The sequence below is a fragment of the Chamaea fasciata genome, unplaced genomic scaffold, assembly GCF_029207755.1.
Source record: "Chamaea fasciata isolate MVZ Bird 193981 ecotype frontalis unplaced genomic scaffold, bChaFas1.0.hap1 SCAF_41, whole genome shotgun sequence".
NCBI classification, from domain to species: Eukaryota; Metazoa; Chordata; class Aves; order Passeriformes; family Sylviidae; genus Chamaea; species Chamaea fasciata.
Genome location: NW_027094126.1, coordinates 315690 through 336187, shown reverse-complemented (window position 1 = coordinate 336187; position 20498 = coordinate 315690). Strand labels below are relative to the sequence as shown.

The following is a 20498-nucleotide window of genomic DNA, read 5'->3' as shown; positions in this document are numbered from 1 at the left end:
AGCCGTGTCCTGGATGCGCGGGCACCCTCTGGAATACGTGACACGGGGCAGGGTCTGGCTGGTGCTGGGGGCAGCAAGAGGGTGGGAAAGGATCCCAGGCTAACCCCCCACGTGTTCCAGGGCTCAGCATCACCCCTGCCCTCAGAGCCCACTGGGGGAAGCACCAGGATGGGGACACTGAGGTCTCCTGGCACGGTGCTGAGGGGGCTCCAAGGACCTGTCCCCAACGTCCCTCTGCCCCCCAGCACGGCACCCACACACCTCCAGGCTTTGCCCCCACTTTTATTAGCAACCCCTCCCCATAGAAAAGTGCAAGATGAGGCTGGAACAAGCGGTGCCCCCCACCCCCAAGCAGGGTCTGGGGGTTCTCTGTACCCTAACACTGACAGCGGAATGGGCGTGCGCCGCCCCCCACCCCGGGGACGCAGCACCCAAAGGTGATAACGGGGGAGAAGGGGAGGGGGGAAAGGCAGAGGGTGGGTCTCAGCCTCTCCTTGCCCCCCCCCAGTGACCCCAGCCTGGCAGGAGGGGTGCCCACCCCTCAGTGGTCGCTGAAGCCGGGCATGGGGAAGGCACGAGCGAAGGTCTCGACGCGCTGGCGAAGGTCACCCAGGCGTCGCTGAGTCTCCGGGTCCTTCAGCAGGAAGGTCTTGAAATCCTGGAGCTTACCTGGGGGTGGGGGGAGCAGGTGAGGAGGGCAGAGCCCCACGGCAGCTCCATCCCTCCTTCCCAGGTTCCCGCAGCAGGGGTTGGCACCCAGGAAAGGGGAAACACGGGGAGAGGGGCCCCCCAACGCTCACTGGTTTTGCTCTTGACGTCCAGGGCCAACGTGATGCCCTCGTCGATGAACTCCACGACCTTCTGGAAATCCTCCTCACGGAAGTGGCGGGAGGTCAGCGCGGGGGCACCTGGGCATGGAGCCCATCAGGGACAGGGCCACTGTGGGGCCACCAGGCCCCCCAGGAGGCTCCCAGCCCCCCAAGGAGCTCCCTGAGTCCCAGCCCCTCATTGGAGCTCCCCAATTCCTGGTCCCCACGGGGGTCCTGCCCCATTTCCCGGCTAAAACAAGCTCCGAATTCCCACTCGGAGACCTCAGGGAAGGGTGAAACAGAGTGGGGCTGCTGCGGGGTGAGAACCTGGGGACCCCCACCCCAGGGATGGACCCTTGCCAGGCTCTGTCCCTCACCGAGGCGCAGCCCCCCCGGTGTCAGGGCACTCTTGTCCCCCGGGCACGTGTTCTTGTTGGCGGTGATGGAGACGAGCTCTAGCACCCGCTCTGCCCGTGCCCCGTCGATGCCCTTGGGCCGCAGGTCCACCAGCACCAGGTGGTTGTCGGTGCCACCTGAGGAACAAAGGAGAGGGGTGAGGATCCCTGAGCACCCCTCTGCCCCCCTTTCCTGCTCTGCAGTGCTGCCTGTTCCGCCTCACCCCCACTCCTCTACGCCCCAAACCCCCTGCACATCCCGCTGCTGCCCCGAGATCAAGTGATGCCACTCGTCCCCACCACAGCTCACCCCTCCTTGTCCCCAGAACAGAGAATTACCTGACACCAGGGTGTACCCACGCTGCAGCAGCGCCTGTGCCATGGCCTTGGCGTTCCTCAGCACTTGCTGGCAGTACTCCCGGAAAGCTGGGGAGCTGGCCTGGGAAAGGGGAACATCCCATCAGCACAGGGGGGGACAGGTCACCCTGTCACCCCCACGCTGGCACAGACCTGTTTGAGGGCCACAGCCACGGCAGCAATGGCATGGTTGTGGGGTCCCCCTTGCAGGGAGGGGAACACAGAGAAGTTGATCTTGTCCTCCAGGTCGTACAGGGTCTCCTTGCCCGTCTTCTTATCCACGGAGCGCACGCCCTTGCGGTAGAAGATCAATCCCGACCTGGTGGCAAGAGACATTGTCACCTCTCCTCCCCAGGGGACAATGGGACACACTGGACATGTGTCCCCCCCACGGACACAGCCCCCATTCCAGGGGGGTCTCACCTGGCGCCACGCAGGGTCTTGTGCGTGGTGCTGGTGACCACGTCCGCGTGCTCGAAGGGTGACGGGATGGCCTTGGCCGCCACCAGCCCGCTGATGTGGGCCATGTCTGCCAGCAGGTACGCCTTGACCTCCTCGCACACCTGGGGACACCGTGGTCACCTGCTGGCCCCAGAGCCCCGGCCCCAGGCCCCAGGCCCCTCCCCACGTACCCTCTTGATGCGGGCGTAGTCTATGAGCCGGGCGTAGGCGCTGGTGCCCGCGATGATGAGCCGGGGACGGAAGAGCCGCGCTGTCACCTCCAGCTGGGTGTAGTCGATCAGTCCTGTGGTGGGCTGGGTGGGACAGACAGACAGACAGATCAGTCAGCTCAGGGAGAGGCAGACAGGCTGATTGGTCAGAGACAGACAGACAGACAGGTCAGTCAGCCTAGGGACAGACAGACAAGTCAGTCAGCCCAGGGACAGACAGATCAGTCAGTCCAGGAACAGACAGACAGGTCAGTCAGTCCAGGGACAGGCAGACAGGTCAGTCAGTGCAGGGACAGAGAGACAGACAGATTGGTCAGTCAGCCTAAGGACAGACAGACAGGGCAGTCAGTCCAGGGACAGACAGATCAGTCAGTCCAGGAACAGACAGACACGTCAATCAGTCCAGGGACAGACAGACAGGCTGATTGGTAAGGGACAGACAGACAGGTCAGTCAGCCAAGGGACAGACAGACAGGGCAGTCAGTCCAGGGATAGACAGACAAACAAACTGGTCAGTGGGTCCAGGGATAGACAGAGAGACAGATTGGTCAGTCAGTCCAAGGACAGACAGACAGATTCATCAGTCCAAGGACAGACAGGCAGACAGACAGCTTGGTCAGTCAGTCTAGGGATAGACAGACAGATTGGTCAGTCAGTCCAGGATTAGACAGATGGACAGACAGCCAGCGCCATCAGCCAGCCCAGGGATGGACAGACAGATCATGGTCAGTCATGGCCGGCTGTGAGGGACGGACACTGGGCCTGGTCAGTCAGCCCAGGGGCTGGTTGCAAGGGACAGACAGACAGCCCAGCCAGTCAGCCCAGGAACAGAGAGAAGTCAGTCAGCCCTGGGGACAGATGGCTGGACAGCTCAGTCAGTCAGTCAGTCAGTCCAGGGTCAGACAGATGGACAGATAACCCTGTGACCAGATGTGAGGGCTGGATGAACAGTCAAACAGAGCTCATTCACTCAGCCTAGTGACAGACAGACAGACAGAGCTCCATCAGTCAGCCTAGGGACAGACAGACAGACAGGTCAGTCACCCCCAGGGATGGCTGCGAGGGATGGACAGAAAGGAGAGCTTGGTCAGTTAGTCCAGAAATGGACAGCCAGCTTGGTCATCCTGGGAATGGACAAATGGATGGACAGACAGACAGCTTGTGGAGGAACCCCTGTGCCCCCTGCCCTGAGCACAGCACGTCCCCCTGAGCCCTGAGCATCTCCCTTGGCACTGAGACACGCTGGGACACAGAGAGTAGGGGGGGCAGGGGTTTGACAGAGCAGCTCAGACACTTCGGGGACACCTCAGGGACACCTTAGGGACACCTCAGCGCTCATCCCTCACCCACAGACCCTCCCTTCCCCCAGATCCTGCCCCCCCAGCTCACATCAAGCTTGTAGGGCATCGACTCAAAGAAGATGGAGGTGGCCGAGATCCTCTTGACGTCGGTCATGTACCCGTGCGTGAGGCTGCAGGGAAGGCACGGCGTGAGGCCGGGACCCCCGGGGGGCAGCGGGCCCCACGTCCCCCCCCCACAGCTCCCCACATACTGGCCCCCATCAGGCAGGTCCAGCCCCATCAGGCGGTCGTGGGGCTGCAGCAGGGCGGTGTAGGCGGCGAAGTTGGCCGGGGAGCCCGAGTAGGGCTGGACGTTGACGCCCCAGCGCGCGGGGTCCAGGTCGAACGCTTCCAGCGCCCGCCGCTCGCACAGCAGCTCGATCTGATCCACCACCTCGGCCCCCCCGTAGTACCTGGGGACACAGGACGGGGGTCCCCCCACTGTCATCCCCCTGCCCGACCCCGTGGCAGACTCTGTGCAGAGGGCAGCCCCCACTGGGGAGCACCTCTGGATGTCTCCTGCAGCTGAATCCCAGTGCCCCAGCCCACTCCCCACTTTACCTCTTCCCAGGATACCCCTCCGAGTATTTGTTGTTGAGGCAGGAGCCCAGAGCTTCCAGTGCTGCCCGGCTGCAGAAATTCTGGGGGGAAAAGGTGGATGGGAATCGGAAGAGCCAAACCCCATGGAGCAGGGGGTCCCCGGGGCCTGACCCCACCCCTGCCCAAAACCCCCGGCCCCCACCTCAGAGGCGATGAGCTCCAGCCCCCGGCACTGCCGATCCTTCTCCTTCTGCACCAGGCTCCACATTTCAGGGTCGCTCTCAGCCAGGCTCTCCTGCCCCGTCCACCCAGGGCTGTGCCCGGCGGCGGCGGCGGCGGGGCTGTGCTGTGCCCGCTGGCTGCCGGTGCCCACCCGGCCCCCCCATCGCTGCAGGGTCTGCACAGAGAGGGGGGGACAGGCTGTGAGCCCTGGAGCTCCCCAAACCCACGCCAGGACCTGAGGGTGACAGCGGCAGGCGCAACACCCCCGTGTTCTGTCTCCAGCCACCGGCGTCACCCCACAAGGTGGGCGCATGGGGACCCCAAGGACTCCTCCACGGTCCCCCTAAAGCAGATGAGGACCCCCCCAAGCTCCACACAAGGCTCATGGGGACCCCTCCAAGGTTCCCACAGGGCACAAGGGGATCCCCAAGATACATGGGTACTCCCCCCAAAGCTCTCCACAGGGTACGTGGGGACCCCACAAGCCACATGGGGATCCTCCCAAGGACCCCACAGGGTACGTGAGGACCCCCTCAAAGTCCTCACAAGGCACACAGGGACCCCCCAAAACACTTGGGGATCCTCCCCAAGTGCCCCACAAGGCACATGGGGATCTCGCCCCCCACAAGCTCAGGTGCACTGCTGGATTCTCACCCATGGGACCCCCTCCCCGCCCTCGTTGTACACGATGGTTGTGGGGGGACCCTCGCAGAGTCCCCCCCGCTGCCCCGTGCACAAGCAGGGGGGGCCCCCAGTGCCCCCCTCACGCCGGTGCCCAGCGCTGGGTGATGTAACCGCCGCCGCCCCATTGCATCACCCGCGGGGCCGCGGGCACCGGGCAGGGGCCAAGGCCGGTGCCGGTGGCTGTCCCGACCCCGGGGACTTTGGGACGGACGCAAAGTCCGCGGGGGTGGGATGGGAGCTGGACCGGGGTGGCGGGGGAACACACGACACCGGGATGGGGGTCCCGGTGCCCAGCTGGGGGCGAGGGGGAGAAGAGGGGTGGAACTGAGACCCCCGGGGGCGATGGAGGACGGGGCACACAGGGGAGAACGGCGGGGCACCGGGACAACCCCCCGCCAGCGGGGACCGGGACCCCCCACTGGGGTCCCCGCCGGGGAGCGAGACCCCTGCGCGCACCGGGGGCTGCAGCACACGGTGGGCACCGGGACCCTGCGAGCTCCCCCCGGGGAGCGGAACCCCTCTGGGCCCCGGGACACCCCCTCCGGGCACCGGGACTGCCCGTGCACCGGGGGCCCCAGTGGGTGTCTCCCCGCCGCGTACCGGGACTGTCCCCCCGGGGCACCGGGACCCCTGTGAGCACTGGGAGACACCAGGGGCCGGAGCGGCCGGTGCGCACCGGGGGATGCGGGAACCGGGGATCCTTACCGGGGACGCTTACCGGGCACCGGGGACCCCCCCCCGGGCACCGGGCCCCTCTCCCAGCCCCGAGGCTCACCCTGCCCAGGCGGAGCGGCCACATCTCGCTCAGCGCTGCACGTGGGTCCCGGCCGGGTCCCGGCCCCGGTCCCGGTCCCGGTCCCGGCCCCCGTCTGGCCCCGCCCCCACGCGCGCGCTGCCGGGAGGGCGGAGCCACCGGAGCCGCGGGGGCCGACGGGAAACTGGAGGTCCGGCACCTCCCCCATCTCCTCCCCCCAAACCGGGGTCAGCCCGATCCCTGCACCCCCCATCCCTAATCCTGGGGTCCCCCATCCCTGCACCCCCCCCATCCCTATCCTGGGGTCCCCTAACCCTACATCAGCCATCCCTAATCCTGGGGTTCCCTATCCTGGCACCCACCCCATCCCTAATCCTGGGGTCCCCCATCCCTGCACCCCCCCCATCCCTAATCCTGACATCCCCCATCCCAACACCCCCCCATCCCTGCACCCCCCCATCCCTAATGCTGGGATCCCTTAATCCTTTGTACCCCCATCCCTAATTCTGGCGTCTCCCGTCCCTGCATCCCCCCATCACTAATTCCGGGCACTCCCTCCTTCCTGCACCCCCCATTCCTAATCCCGGGGGTCCCGCCTTCTCTCTCTCAGCCCATCCCCGTTCGGGGCAGGATCAATACACTCTTTTTTCTTTTACTTTTTTTTTTTCTTTTTTTCTTTTTTTTTTTTTTTTTCCCAGGCTTTTCTTTATTTTCCACTTTTTTTCCATTTTAATTTTCTTAAAAAAAAAAAAATAATGAAGAAGCCCCTCCCCTGGAGGAGGGGACAGCCCCCCGGGTACCCCCCTCATCGCATCCCTAACCACCACGTCGCACTTCTTCAGGGCGTTGGATGGAGGGGCTGCACACCTGGGGGTGTCCCCCATGGAGGTGGGGGGGGGTCCATGGGGAGCACCGGGGGCTCGGTGGGTGGGTGGGGGGGCTCCAGAATACCTGGTTGGGGGCCCTTGCATACGCGTGGTACATGCGTGTGTCACAAACACACACACGTGTGCACGGCTGGGAGGCTGCAGAGACTAACCCCCCCCCCAGAGTATGGGGTGAGGACTGAGCCCCCCCCTCCAGCACCCTGACTTCCCCCCCATGCTGCCTGTGACACCTCAGAGGTGACATCACACGGGGCTGTGCCCCCCAGTGCACCCCCACACTGCCAGCGACCCCAACCCAGCCCCCATTTGGGGGGGGGGCTCCGTGCCTGCACCCCTCCAGCTGCAGTGGGGGGTGTCTCAGTGGGTGGGGGGGGGCCGGGACCCCCAGCACCAGTTGTACCTGATGTGGCACCGGGTGGGGCGTGATGGAGTTCTCAGTGGGTGAGGGGGGGGGGGTCTCAATGGGTGGGGGTCCAGGATTGCCAGCACAGTCAGTGCTGCAGTGATGGGGTGTCAGTGGGTGAGGGGGCTGGGACCCCCAGGAACAGGTGTACCCCAGTGATGGGTCTCAGTGTGTGGGGGTCCAGGACCCCCAGCACTGGCTACCCCGGTGATGCAGTGATGGGATGTCACTGGGGGAGGGAACTGGGACCCCCAGCACCAGTTCTACCCCAGTGTGGGGTACTCAGTGATGGGGTCTCAGTGGGTGGGTGGGACCCCCAGAACTGGCTGTACCCCATTGTGGTGCAGGGATGCTGCAGGGATGTGATGTCATTTTGGGGGGGGGTGGGAACCTGCAACCCCCAGAGCCAACTGAACCCCAGTGATGGGATGTCATTGGGTGGGGCCCAGGACCCCCAGCACCGGCTGTCCCACAGCCCAGCACAGAGATGCTCCAGTGATGAAGAGGGGGCCGGTGTAGGGGTGACAGAGGGCCCCGAGTGACAACGGGGCACTGCAACCCCCCCCCCCCGTCCCCCACCCACCCCCACCTCCGGTGCCGTCAGCCGAAGTAGGGATTGTCGTGCTGGAAGTTGTAGTCGGGACAGACCTTCTGCACCAGCTTGTAGTCGATGCTGAGGAAGGAGATGAAGATGCAGATGACCTTGAAGGGCTTGGCGCAGAGCCAGGCCGCGTGGCTCTGCGTGTGCTCCGTGAAGCAAACCTTGGACGGGTCGTACAGGCACGGCTTGTTCTTCCTCGCCCGGTTCGTCTTCTCGTACTCCACGTGGCAGTTGAGCGCCTTGGCCGGGCGCCCCTCGGGCAGCGTGCTCTGCTGGGGAGGGGGAGGTGGCCGGGGCAGCGATGGGGGGCCGGGCACCAGCACCTCGAAACCCACCGCCTTGGAGGGGGGCACGATGCTGACCGAGACGTTGCCCAGGCTGGAGGAGTTGTGTCGGAAGTAGACGCTGAAGGTGCCGTTGATGTGGTCGACGATCTTCCCCGTCACCAGGAGGCTGAACTTGAGCGTCTTGATGTTGAAGTAGAAGTCGCCCCAACCAAAGATCTTCTTGGTGCGGCTCGACTTGAGGGTGGGCTTGCGGTGGGCGCGGGGGCTCAGCAGCTCCCCGGCCGTCTGGTTCTTCTGCCAGTCCCAGGGGCTCCGTCCGGTGCCCGCCGGTGTCCCTGCGTCCCGGGGGGGCTCTGCTGGAATCAGCCGCCCGGGGTCGAGCACTGGGGGCTTCAGGGTGCCATAGGGGACATCCTTGAGGAGGCCAGAGGTGCCCATCTCCAGGTACCCCAAGGTCTTGGCGACGTGACCACCAGCACACACCGTCTGGAAGAGAGAGGGCAGAGACTGCACGAGCTGTGCCTGTGCCCTTTCTCATCCCTTTGCCTGCACCTTCCTAATCCTCCTACCGACTCCTCCCTCCTCATCCTCCGGCCTGCACCCTCCTCATCCTCTACCTTCTCCCCCCTCCTCATCCTCATGCCTGCAGCAGCTGGGCTGGGACCACACCAGCCCCTTCCCGAGGTTCCCCCAGTCACTGGGACGGACACCAGTGAGCAGAGCCAGATGCCAGCCCTAGCCTGGGACCCCAACTCTGACACGTCCCCTGTCCCTCATCCCCCTGCCCACCTGCCCCCTGTGCCCCCATCCCTCATCCCACTGCTCCCGGGGTGCCCGCTGTGCCCTCCTGCCCTGCCAGCTGCTCCGGCACGCGGGATGCTGCTCCAGCAGCCCTGGCCTCGTCAATCACTGTCGCCCTGAGCTGGCAGGTGCTTGGCTGCTCTGGCGGTTTCTGCTCTGGATGACCTGGATCCCGGGGGGAAGGAGGGAAGGGGAGTGGGGAGGGGGTGGTGAGCAGAGGCACCAGCTGGAGGGGCTGTGGAGAGTGTGCTCTCATGGGAAGTTGAGGCAGGCCCAGGGAATGGCTCCTGTCGTTGCTGGGGGCTCATGCTGGCATCACTCACCCTACAGAATGGCTTGATGCCATTTCCTGCCTGGGAACGACCCCCGCGGGGAATGATTGGGGTCCCATGAGCACCATCAGAGAGGGGTGAGCCCCCCATGCCTGCTCCTCCATGGCTGAGTGGGTCTCAGTGCAGGGTCTCCCTGCAGAGATGGAGCAGCACCATGGGGGGAGCCCAGCCAGGGACCCCCACATTCCCAGCTGAGCTAGGGGCTCCATCTGATCCACCCCTGGGATCTGCCTGAGCTGTGCCGGGCTGAGCTCCTAAATTTGCTCTGGTTGTGCTGCACCAGAGAGAGGAACCCTGGGCAGGGCATGCAGCCCCACCATGTCTGTGAGAAAGGGATTTGGGGTGTTCCAGCCCATCACAGGGGGGCAGGGTGTGCAGTGCAGAGCTGCAGCTCAGCACCCATCCCTGCACCCCCAGCCCGGCCAGCCCCCCGCTCCCCCCGGCTCTTTCCGAGCGCAGCTGCTGCCTTCGCCCTTATCTATATTTCAACGCAGCTTCAAAGCCAGGCGCCTTCGCCAGCCAGAGAGGGGGGGGCAGGACCGGGATGGTGAGATAACAAGGGGAGAGAGAGAGGGGCACCCCCCAGCTGAGAGAGCTGCGTTTTTGGGAGAGGAGTGGTGTCTGCATGCCAACTCTACTCCGTCTCTCCACCCCGTCAGGCCTGGGATGCCTCACACCCCACCGTGGGGAAGCCGAGGGGCACTGGTGACCCCTCAGCTGGGAGCCCCCCAAATCCTTCTGCACCCACGGTGAGGGGCCGAGGGCTGCAGCCTGCAGGGAACAACACGCACAGCAGCGCATCCTGCTGAGCCCCCACCACCGGGAAGGATTTCTGGAGGTTTCTGAGCTCTGCGCTGGATTTTCGTCTCAGCCAGGGCTGGGAGCCAAGGCCGGTCCCTAGCAGTGCCGCAGGTGCCTGTACCCTCCTCCCCTGCCTCAGTTTCCCTTTCCAATGCCCCCTCGCCATGATCCCGGGCAGCGGTGAGGGGGGTGTGATGTGGTTGGATTGGAGCAGGCTGTGATGGGAATCTCTGGATGGGACAGGGAAGGGACAGGGATGGGCAGGCAGCGGGGAGGGGACGCAGTGGGAGCAGACGGGGACAGACACTGCCAGCACCCGCTGAGCCACTGGGGGCTGCGGATCCTCAGGTCAGGCTGGTGCGGGACAGAGCCAGAGGCTGGGGGGCACAGGCCGGGCATGGACAGATCAAACATCCCCCTTCCCTGCAGGAACAGAGGTGCCCCAACGCCTGCGGGTGAGAGGCCAGATTGGCAGCCCCCCAACCCCGCCAGCCCCTCGGCAGGAGCTGCTGGGGGAGCGGGGGATGAAAGGGAATTGCAGAGCAGGGCAGCGGCTGCGATGCAGCCAGGGCGATCGATTGCGGCACCAGCGCAGCCCCGGGAGCTCGGGGGGACCCTCGCTGCCCGCAGCCCCTGCCGAGCCCAGGCCGGCCGGGGGGCTTGGAGCCTGAGGGCTCGGGGCAGGGATGAGCAGGGCCAGGGACGCTTCAGCCACGCCAGCGCCGAGGGGAGCCAAGGTCACCCCCCCTGCGCCCTGGCAGCGCTGTCGGCATTCAGGGCAGGTCCCGTACACCTCGCGTTAAATATTAATGCTCCTGCTGTGCCGTCGGGGTGCAGCCGCACGCACGTGCCCCTGAACCTCCTGGACGAGCGTTGTGGGTGCGCGGGGGGTCCCAGTGCCGGCCGCCTCCCCACCCTGTTCTCACCAGGACCTGTGGCCAGTGCCAGGCATGGCATGAGGGGCTCGGCTATCACGCAGTTACCTGAGATGGTTGTTTTTCACTGTCGCATGCACTGTTGTACCTACACATCGCTGCTGCTCCCCTCCTCATCCTCTTGCCGGTGTCCCGCTCCTCATCCACCTGCCTGTGCCCCTCCTCACCCTAATCATGATCCCCACAGCATCATTCCGTGGTTCAGCTGCTCTCAAGCCCCTCGTGTGCCCCTCGGTACCCGTGTGGGGCTGCTGCGTGTCCGCAGGCAGCGTGTGCCGCCCCCTGTGAGCACACGGAGGCAGGCAAGGATGCGGGAAGGGCTGGAGGCAGCTGCAGAGGGACCGCGAAGGCTCTCGGTGCCGGCATCAATTTGGTTTGTCAGGCCCGGCAGTGATGGCCACTCACATCCCATTTGCTGTTGGGGCCAAGCGCCGTCAGCTGCTCCCCCGAGACCCTCGGTCACCTTGGTGGAGGAGAGGGGAGCAGTAGAGGGGGGGACAGGGGGCCTGGCAGCCCCGGTGTGGGCTGGGATGAGCTCCAGCACCCCGAGGATGGGGCTGGGAATGATGGGGTGTGAGCTGAAGGCAGAACAGCCCCGCCAGCACTGAGGGGGAGCAGAGCACCACAACAGCCCCCAACAAAGGCCTTATCTCCACCAGCAGCCTGTCGCTGTCCCAGGCTTGCCCCCATCTCCACTGCCAACCTGTCACCACTCCTACAGCCAGTCTGTCCCTGTCCCCATGGCCAGTCTGTCTCCATGCCCACCATCGGCCTATTCCTGTCCCTACCACCACCCTGTCCCCACTAATACCACCACCCTGTCCCTGTCCCTACCACCGCCCTGTCCCCATCCCTGCCGTCAGCCTGTTCCCATCCCCACCCCCTGTCCCTATCCCCTTTCCCATCCTGTCCCCACCCCTTGGTGGGCTCCGCCAGCAGCACGGACACCGCTCCACTGCTCGGGGGTCTCCTGCTCTCCCCACGGGCTCAGGGTCAACCCAGCCTCTCCCCTGTCACCCCGACGCCTTCGTTAGCGCGAGGAGATTAATTGGAGGTGGTGAGCGACAATCCCCGCGGGCCCGCTCCCCCCGGCACGCGCAGCCCGGGGCGCCGTGGCATTTCCAAAGGTTAGCAGCAAACAAGGTGCCTCTGACAGCTCCCATTTATCTCCCGGCGCCGCGCGGGTGCTAATGCGGTGCCGCGGTGCCGCGCCGGGCTCCGCGGGGCTGCGGGAGGGACCCGGCGTGCCCAGGCGTGTCTGAGCAGCTGCGCGTGGGCGAGGGAGCGCGGAGAGCTCCGGGGTGGCTGTTCCCGAGTCTCTGGGTGAGCTTGTGCACCCATGGGTGCCGCAGGTGTGCGTCCCCGGGCCACCTGTGTGCACGAGTAATGCAAGGAATGCTAAGCGGGTGCTGTCGAGCGCTGCTGTACATGCAGCTGGGTGTGCACAAACACCTCCACGTGTCCTGCGTGGCCCTGCGAGCAGGTCTGTGTGTGCACATGCACGGTGACACAGGCGCGGTGACACACGGTGACACGCACATGCATGGAGCGAGGTGCCTGGTGTGGCTGCGCGTCCCGGGTGACGCGTTCCCGTGCTCCCTGCGCGCCCGCCCCCGTCCCCACCGCCATCCTGTCCCCATCTCTACCATGTGAGCCCGCCCCCATCCCCACTGCCAGCCTGTCCCCATCAACACTGTCAGTCTGCCCCCATCCCTACACCCAGCCTGTCCCCATCCCCACTGCCAGCCTGTCCCTATCAATGCCACCAGCCTGCCCCCACCCCTACACCCAGCCTGTCCCCATCTCTACACCCAGCCTGTCCCCATCCCTACCAACAACTTGTCCCCATCCCCATTGCGAGGTTGATCCTGTCCCTACAGTCAGCCTGTCCCCATTCCTACCACCAGCCTGTCCCAATCCCTATCCCCTCCCTGTCCCCATCCCAGTGCCACCTTGTTCCTATCCCCATCGCTGTCCCCATCCTTCCTGCCAAGCTGTCCCCATCCCTACCAGACAGGCAGGGTATGGCCCTGCTGCTGCCACACCGAGCTGCAGGTGACCATCCTGGGGAACACTTGGTGCCAGGGCAAAGGACTGATGTGCTGCTGGGCACCCCTGGGCTGGCAGCAGGGGACTGGGGGCACTGGGGAGGTGACACCTGGTCCCTCCCAGTCGAGGATGCTGGCAAGGGATCAAGGGCAAAAGGACAGGTGACACACAGGGACAAGCCAGGACACACCCATGCATAGCCACCCTGCCCAACCACAGTGATGGCTGGATGGATCCTGCCTGGAGAGAGGCTCAGTGAGGCCACCACAAGGCTTCCTCGATCCTTCCTGTACCCCTTCTGTGCTGCTGCAGCCCCAGCCCCTGACAGGGTGGTGGGCAGGTGAGCACGACACCCCGTGCACCATGATGGGCGCCTCCAGCATTGGGATGGGCACCTCCAACACCGGGAAGGGGTACCCCAACATTGGCCAGGCACCCCCAACACTGGGATGGGCATCCCCAGCATCAGGACGGGTGAATCTGACACCATCACCTCCTCAGCCAGAGGACAGCCTGGATGAGCTCACCAAAGCTAAATCCACCAAATCCACCAAATCCAACCAAATCCACGGAACAACCCACCAAAGCCACCATCGGGTCCTTGCAGCCATATGCCCGTGGTCCTGCGGGGTCCCGCTCCCGGTGACACTGACGTGCTGCCCCAAAGGTCGGTGTCACCTCGAGCAGAACCATGACCCACCCGGGGCCAGGGGGCTTGGCTTTGGATCAGCTGTGCCTTCACCCCCCAAACAGACACCTCGCTCCTCGCTGACAGAAAAAAATATGCAAATGCTGCAGCTTTATTAATGCGCTCGGCACGCGCTGGCTAATAAATATTTCATAGCCCGAGTAGGACTTTTTTTCTCCCTCCTCCTTCTTTCTTTCGTTTTGGTTCCTTTTCCCTGTCACTCGTTTCCTGCCTTTTTTTTTTTCCCTCAGCCGCTGTTTTATTTATTTATTACTTTTAAGGGTTTCACGGTGAGGCAGGAGCTGGGAGGTGGCTAGGGGGGAGCTGGGAAAAAATGTACATCCCGAGCCTCTCCCCCCACGGGTGAAAAAAGGAAAGTGCTGTTAAGAGCAAAGAAAAAAATATAATAGAAGGGAGGAGACGGCAGCAGGCAAAGGATTCGGGGCTTGTGTGACTCATTGGGCTGGAGGAGAAAAGGGAATGAATGGGAAAACAGGAGATAAACGGAGCGGGAGGGGGAGAGGGGGTGCGGGCGGGTGGGCAGCAGCCAGCAGAGAGGGGACATGGGGGTGGCGGGGGACAGGGACATGTGGCTGTTGGGCATCTGTCACCCAGCCCCTCCCTGAGCTGATCAGAGGCCAACAGGCCTGGAACCCCCTTGGCTGACTTCGGAGGGACTCAGCTCCTTGTGGGAGTCACTGGGGTGGGGGCTCCTCCTGGGCACCCCCAGTCACACTGTGCAGGACGTGGGGTCACGGGCAGCTCACAGGGATGGTGTGTGGGGACGAGGAGGCACAGCCGGCAGGGACGGGTCCCAGGTCACTCCCACACCTCCAGTGCCAGAGATGCCCTCCAGGATCCTCCCCCACCTCGGCCCTGCCTCAGTTTCCCCCCAGCAGAACAGACCCTCTACCTCTCTCCCAGCTCTTCAGCAGGTGAGTGCAGAGAGGCAGCAGCTTCCCCTGAGTGCCCCCAAAATAGGGGGACCCCAGGCCCTCAGCAGTGCAGCCCCCACCTCCTGCCCAGCTGCTCCCCCCCACCCCTCGCCTCACCATTTCACTTTATTATTGCAATAAATGTAGCCATAAAAGTGGCAGGTATTGGCGCGCACAGAGATCGCTGCTCCTGAGCTATGGAAATGTAATTTCGAGTGTGCCCGGGAAATTTTATAAGATCGTATCAGGCGGGATCATAAATCCCATTCCCAGCCCCCTCCCCCCCCCCCCCCCGGATGAAACAGAGCCAGTGCGAAGGTCACCAGAGAGGGGGTAAATACCGGGCTGTCCCCTCGGTGAGACCCCAGCCCTGTGGCCCCCACACTGCACATCTCCCCCTGACATTCCCGGCGCCAGCTGGGATCTGTTCCCCCCCAGGAAGTGGGGGACAGCAGCAAAGACACGGCTGTCCCCCACATCCCCCGGCGGTGGACTTCGACTGAAACCCTCCAAGAGACCCCCAGGCGCGCTGGGGACCCTCAAGAGCATCGCTGGGACCGCAGCTCCTCTGGGGTCACAAGGACCATGACCCACAGCTGTCGGGCACTCGCTCCCACCAGGAGCAGGGGACAGCGTGTCCTTGCAGCCCAGGGTCCCCTGGGAGCCTCCTCGTGCCCCCCCAGGACTGGATTCAGCTCCTCTTTTCACCCATCACCCAGCCCAGGCTCCGGCCTCTCGCAGGTGCCAGGTGACGCGGTGCTCTGCCTGCTGCAGGCGGGGGCTCCACTGCCCTGTGCCCGAGGGGACAACGAGAGGGTCTCCCCCACTGTGTCATCAGCCCAGCAGCGGGGACGGTCACGGGGGTCACACGGGATCTGAGCACAGCGGGGTGCGGTGGGAATTGATTTGGGATTGATTCGCGTCCCTGCTCTGCTCCTCCACAATGACTTTCCTTTTGCAACAGGGAAAAAAAAAATAAAAAAAGCGGGGGGGCTGAAGGGAGCGGAGCCGGGGGGGGGGGGGGGGGGGCACGGGCACGGGGACGTGATTATTCCTTCAGCAGCAATCCAAGCGGCGGGAGAGGAAGCTTCATCTTTCCTGGGCCATTTACCTCCAGCGCCAGAGCGCGAAGGCTGAGCCAGGCACCGCGGCGAGGCTGGAGCTCGGCCAGGGCAGGGGGTTGGGGGGGCTCCAGCTGCGGGGTCTCAGCGCGGCGTCACCCCACGCTTGGGCCCACCGGCTGCGGGGACCGTGGGTCCCTGAGAGGAGGAGCTGTGGATGCAGAAAGAGCGGGCAAAGTCATTAATCCGGGAGTGTTAATTGGCAAGGGTGTGATTAGCGGTGGGGGCTCAGCTGGGGGCTGCTGTCGCAGGGGGGAGCGCCCGCCTTACCCCCCCCCCCCAACCCCGGCTCGGCCACCCCTGCCAGTCCCCAGCGGAAAACTGGCAATTAAAAACAGGAGTGAGGGGGAAAAGCAATAAAACTGGACCAGGCTTGGAGCCAGAACGGCACCGGGAAGCGCAAGGGTGGGTGGGTGGGTCTGGCTGGGGGGCACCCCTGGGTGCCCCCCCCTCCCCAGCCACTGCCCCCCCTCCTCGGTGAGGCTGCGCCAGCCACGCTCCAGGCTCCAGCCTTATTGAATCTCCCAGCTTAGGGTGCAAAGGGCACCAGAGGGAAGAGTTATTAAAAAAAGGGAAATGAGTCGCTTGGAAACCTTCTTTCGGAATAACAGTGTGTGTTTGTTTGGCGATAGATTAGCTCAGCCATGCTGAGCACACAGCACCCGCCGCAACGGCGGGCGGCTCAGGGAGCCGCAGGAACGGCGCCGGGGGATGCACGGAGCCGATGCCGGCCCCGCGGGCACCGGCCGGGCCCCGGCCCGCTGCAGCCAGGCCCTGGAGCTCAGCACCCCCAGGGACCCCCGGCCAGATGGGGCTGCAGGGCAGCACCACCACCCAAACCTCATATCCTCTCCTCTGGCCCCAAATAATGCACACCTCCGAGGCAAGAACCGGGTAAATTCCCCCTAAAAACGGGAGCCGGGGAGGTGGGAATTGGGGTGTCCTTGCATGGAAAGGGCTGGCAGCGTCTGCTAAGAGCAAAGCCATCTGTCAGCCAGCAGCCCAGGAGACAGCTCTCGGGTGACAGCAAGGCGAAGGAAGGGACAAAGTGGATGAGTTTGGCATCCCGGGCCACCAGGCTCCGGCTGGCATGGCCACCGGCAGAGCAAGGTAGGATTCTCCTGCAAAGGGTTAATCCAAGAAGGAAAACCTGCCAGCAACACTCAGGTGCTTCACAGACAGCCACTGTCTCACCTGCCTGTGCCAGAAAGGAGGGAAACCGAGGCACGGGTGCAGGGGGTGTGTGTGTGGGGAGCACATTCTGGCAAAGGCAGCAAGGATGGAGCAGGGTGAGGGAAGACACCGTTGTCCCTGTCCTGGTCCTGCTGTGGCACTCAGCCCACGATGGGATCATCGTGGCTTCATCCCGGTGTTCCTGCCTGTTCCAGCCTGTTCCTGCCCAATCCAGGGCCAGCATCACCCATCCCCTCCACTGCTGAGTCTTGCTCAGTACTGGGTGGGGGTCACCCCATCACCAGGGCATGGGGCGCCCAGGGCCAAGCGTGGCATCTGCCTCTCAGGAACCCTGAGGGATGCAGATAAAATCGCCCTTCCTCCATCCATGGCCGGCCGAGGGTCCTGGGTGTGCCTGGGGGACTGGCTGGGACCCTCAGCAGTGGGGAGCCAAGCCAGCCCCACCCGGGGGGACCCCCAAGATTTAATGCTTAATGATCAGAAAATAATGGAATGCATAAAAATAACGCAGGAGCCTGGGAAAGGCTGGGGAAGGGGGGGGGGGGGGTGTCACTTGCAATCAGAGGTGGGCTCGTCCCCTTGCCTGTTCCAGCACTGCCAGCACAGCAAAGCTCGGGAAGCAGCAGCCACAAAGGGTGGGGAGCCGGGGAGGGCTGGTCTGCAGCCCCACAGCGGGAACAGGCACCCGCTGGGCTGGGAGAGTGTCCATCCCAGTAAGGGTTGATTCCAACACACCAGTGTCACCCAGCAGGCACCGGTAGCAAACCCGCGGCACGGGGGGTGACACCCTGGGGGTCCCACACGCTGGGGGGGGGGGCCCTGCACCGGGACAAGGCTGTCACTGCTGCCCTGGGAGGTGCAGCCCCACCTGCCTCTTCTCCCAGTGCTCCCAGCACAGTCCTGGTGGGATGCAGCACTGGGAGCCCCAGTCCAAGGTGCCCACTGGAGCAGGAGGGCAGCCAGTGGGACGCCCCCCCGCCACCCATCCAGCTGCCTCCTGACCCCCCAAAGACACAGGGAAAGTTTCTCCCCAACAGGCCCAAAGAGCCGAGGGGCAGGAATGGCTCTGTTACCCTTCCCTGGCACGCGGTGGGCCCACGGCTGGGCAGACCCCGACCCCTCCTGGAGCCCTGGGTGGGGAGGAGGGTCCTGGACCCCCACCGCAGAGGGGTCGGGGCTCAGGGCATCTCCCGGGGTTATCCCTGTGCAGGAGGCTCCTGCACCCTCACACCCACCCCGTGCCCCAGGCTATGTCCGTGCCCCCCCAGCTTTGAGCCCCCCGTGCCCCCCCCCAGCACCGCCGCCTGCGTGGGCGGGGGGGGGGCCGGGGCAGCGCCCTGCTCCGGATTTCATCAAAACAAACCCATTTGTCTTGAAGCAGCTCCAGCACCGACAGATGCTCTGCAATGGATGGACACGGGGAGGGGGGGGTCACGCCGAGCCACCCCCACACGCGGGCACACGTCTCCCCCTCCCCACGCGGGGAGCAGCGTGCCAGGAAGAGAGAAGTTGCAGGAGCCTTTGCCTTGGGGGGGTCGGGTGGTGCGGGGGGGGTGGGGTGGTGGGGGGTCCCTGATGTGCATCCAATTCCCGAGAGGGAATTGACTCGTTTGATTTTATTCATGAAACGGAGAAAGTAAAAATGGAATGTCAGGAAATCAGATCTGCTGGGTGATGAGCCCGGCCCCCCCGGCTGGGCTGGGGGGGCTCCGTCCCCCCCTCTCCTGACCACCACGGCGCTGGCGTCGGATGCAGCTGTAGCCCCCCGAGGGGCTCCAAGAGGAGGTGGCGGAGGGGGGACACGCGGGGGTGAGTGGCCTTGGGAAGCTTTAAGTATCTGGGACTGGGGGACATTGTGGGGGGGATTCTGTAGGCGGGGGGTCTCTGCGGCTGCAGCCGCTCCTCAGCTGTCACAGGCGAAGGAGGGGAACAGGCAAAGCCCCCCCAGGCCTGTCCCGGGGGGTCGAGACTCCTGTGCGTCCTCCCCATGGCTGGGGGGCACGCGGTGGGATGGGAATGGGGCAGGTGGGAGAAGCCCCCCGGCAGGGCTGAGCCCCCCCGTGCAGGGGCTGAGGCCGAACGGAGTCGGGACAGGAATGAGGCGTCGCCTCTGCAGGTGGTTTTGGGGCTCACGCCCTTGGCAGAACCAGGGAAGAGCTGGGCCCCCCCAGTCCTGCGTGGGGGCCCCCCCCCCGCTCCCCGACGCGGCCGCCGTGGGGAAGTCACGCTGCTCCCCTTTCCCCAGGTGTGCTGCAGGTGCGGGGTGCGGGACAAGGGCTCCCCCGAGCCCCCCGCGGAACCCTCAGGCAGAGGGTCCGACCCACCCACGCGTGGCCGCCCCCACGCTCACGCTCGGCTCCGTCTCGCTGCCCCCCCCCTCCGCACCTGCCAGACGGCGCCTCCCGCGCTTTGCAACCCGGCGGGGGGGGGGAGAAGCTGGAAGGGCTTCACCGGCGACGGGACCCCCCGAGGCTCCCCCCGACACCACAACTCCACCCGAGCTCCGGGACAGCCCCGTGCCCCTCCAGCTTGGGGGGCGGGGGTGGGGGGGGGCCAGGACCCCCCACATGCAACCCCTGTCAGCCGCCCCCCCATACAGCTCTCCCGTTCTCCCCCCTACGACCCCCCCCCAGGGTCGCGCTTGACCCCCCCCAACCGTCCACTCTTTCCGTGACTGCCACAGCCCCCCCAATGCACGACACCCCCCCGAGCCGCACCCCCCCCATTGCACGACCCCCCCCCCCCCACTGCACGACCCCCGTCAGGACCCCACACCCCCTCCCCCGGCTTTGTCCTACGCCCCCAATAACTGCACGACTCCCCCCTTCTAGAACTGCCCCCCCCCCCCGCCCCCCGCTCCGGTAATGGCCCCCCCTGCCCGGTAACCGCGCACCCCCCGCGGCGGCGGCGGCGGCGGCGGCGGGGGCGGCTCTCCCGGGCGGGGGTCCCGGATGCCCCGTACCTGCAGCAGCAGCAGCCCGGGCCCGAGCAGGGGCAGGCGGCGGCGGAGCATCGCGGGGCTCCGGGAGCAGCGGCGGCGGCGGCGGCGGCGGTGAGGGGCGGCGGGAAGAAAGTTGGAGACTTGCGGGGCCGGGCGGCGCCTCGGCGGCCCCGCCAATCCCGACCGGCGGGGGGGCACCGGGGGGGCGGCTCCGGGGGCGCCAGGACCCCGCACCGGCCCCGCGCGTACCGGCGGCTCCGCCACAGACCGGGGCGAGGAACGCGGGGAGAGTTCCACACCTCGGGGTGCCTCCGAGCCTGCTCCTCCTTTCTCTCCCCGTATCTCGGGGTGCCCCCTGGTCCTACTGTCCCCCCGCCTCCTTCAGCATCCCGGGGTGTCCCCGATCCTGCCCCCCGCCTTCTCCATCAACCCCAAGTGTCCCTGGTCCTACACCCCCCCTCCCCCCCACTTCCCTCCCACCCCGGGGTATCCCCAGCTGTTCCCCCGTTCTTCTCCATCACCTCGGGGTGCCCCTGGTGCCGCCCCACCTCTTCCCCAGCAGCGAGGTCCTGGCCTCCCTTTCCCTTTCCTGGAGACTCCCGCACCCCGGGATATCCCGGTCCTGCCCCTCTCTCCCGGAGACCCTGCGCTCCCCGGACCCGGTCGTGGCCCTCGATCCTCCAGCATCCCGGGGTGTCCCCCTCCTGCTCCATCTTCCTGCTCCCCCAGATGCTCCCGGATTTGTCCCTCT

At 65.4% G+C, this 20498-nt stretch overlaps 2 protein-coding genes across 2 annotated transcripts; both read right to left on the bottom strand.

Moving 5' to 3' along the window:
• Nucleotides 1-264: 264 nt before the first annotated feature.
• Nucleotides 265-5912, bottom strand: SHMT2 (serine hydroxymethyltransferase 2). Its single transcript, XM_066207461.1, has 12 exons — nucleotides 5794-5912; nucleotides 4315-4509; nucleotides 4134-4213; nucleotides 3785-3985; nucleotides 3622-3703; nucleotides 2194-2316; nucleotides 1985-2124; nucleotides 1715-1880; nucleotides 1544-1643; nucleotides 1187-1342; nucleotides 801-908; nucleotides 265-669 (listed from the first exon to the last, which is right to left on the bottom strand). The coding sequence occupies exons 1-12, from the start codon at nucleotides 5815-5817 to the stop codon at nucleotides 542-544; spliced, it is 1503 nt and encodes a 500-aa protein (XP_066063558.1). The 5' UTR covers nucleotides 5818-5912; the 3' UTR covers nucleotides 265-541.
• A 1750-nt stretch (nucleotides 5913-7662) lies between these two features.
• On the bottom strand, nucleotides 7663-19829 carry NXPH4 (neurexophilin 4). The gene is made up of 2 exons (XM_066207509.1): nucleotides 19769-19829; nucleotides 7663-8436 (listed from the first exon to the last, which is right to left on the bottom strand). Exons 1-2 carry the CDS (start codon nucleotides 19817-19819, stop codon nucleotides 7663-7665), a joined length of 825 nt encoding a protein of 274 aa, XP_066063606.1. The 5' UTR covers nucleotides 19820-19829.
• Nucleotides 19830-20498: the final 669 nt, after the last annotated feature.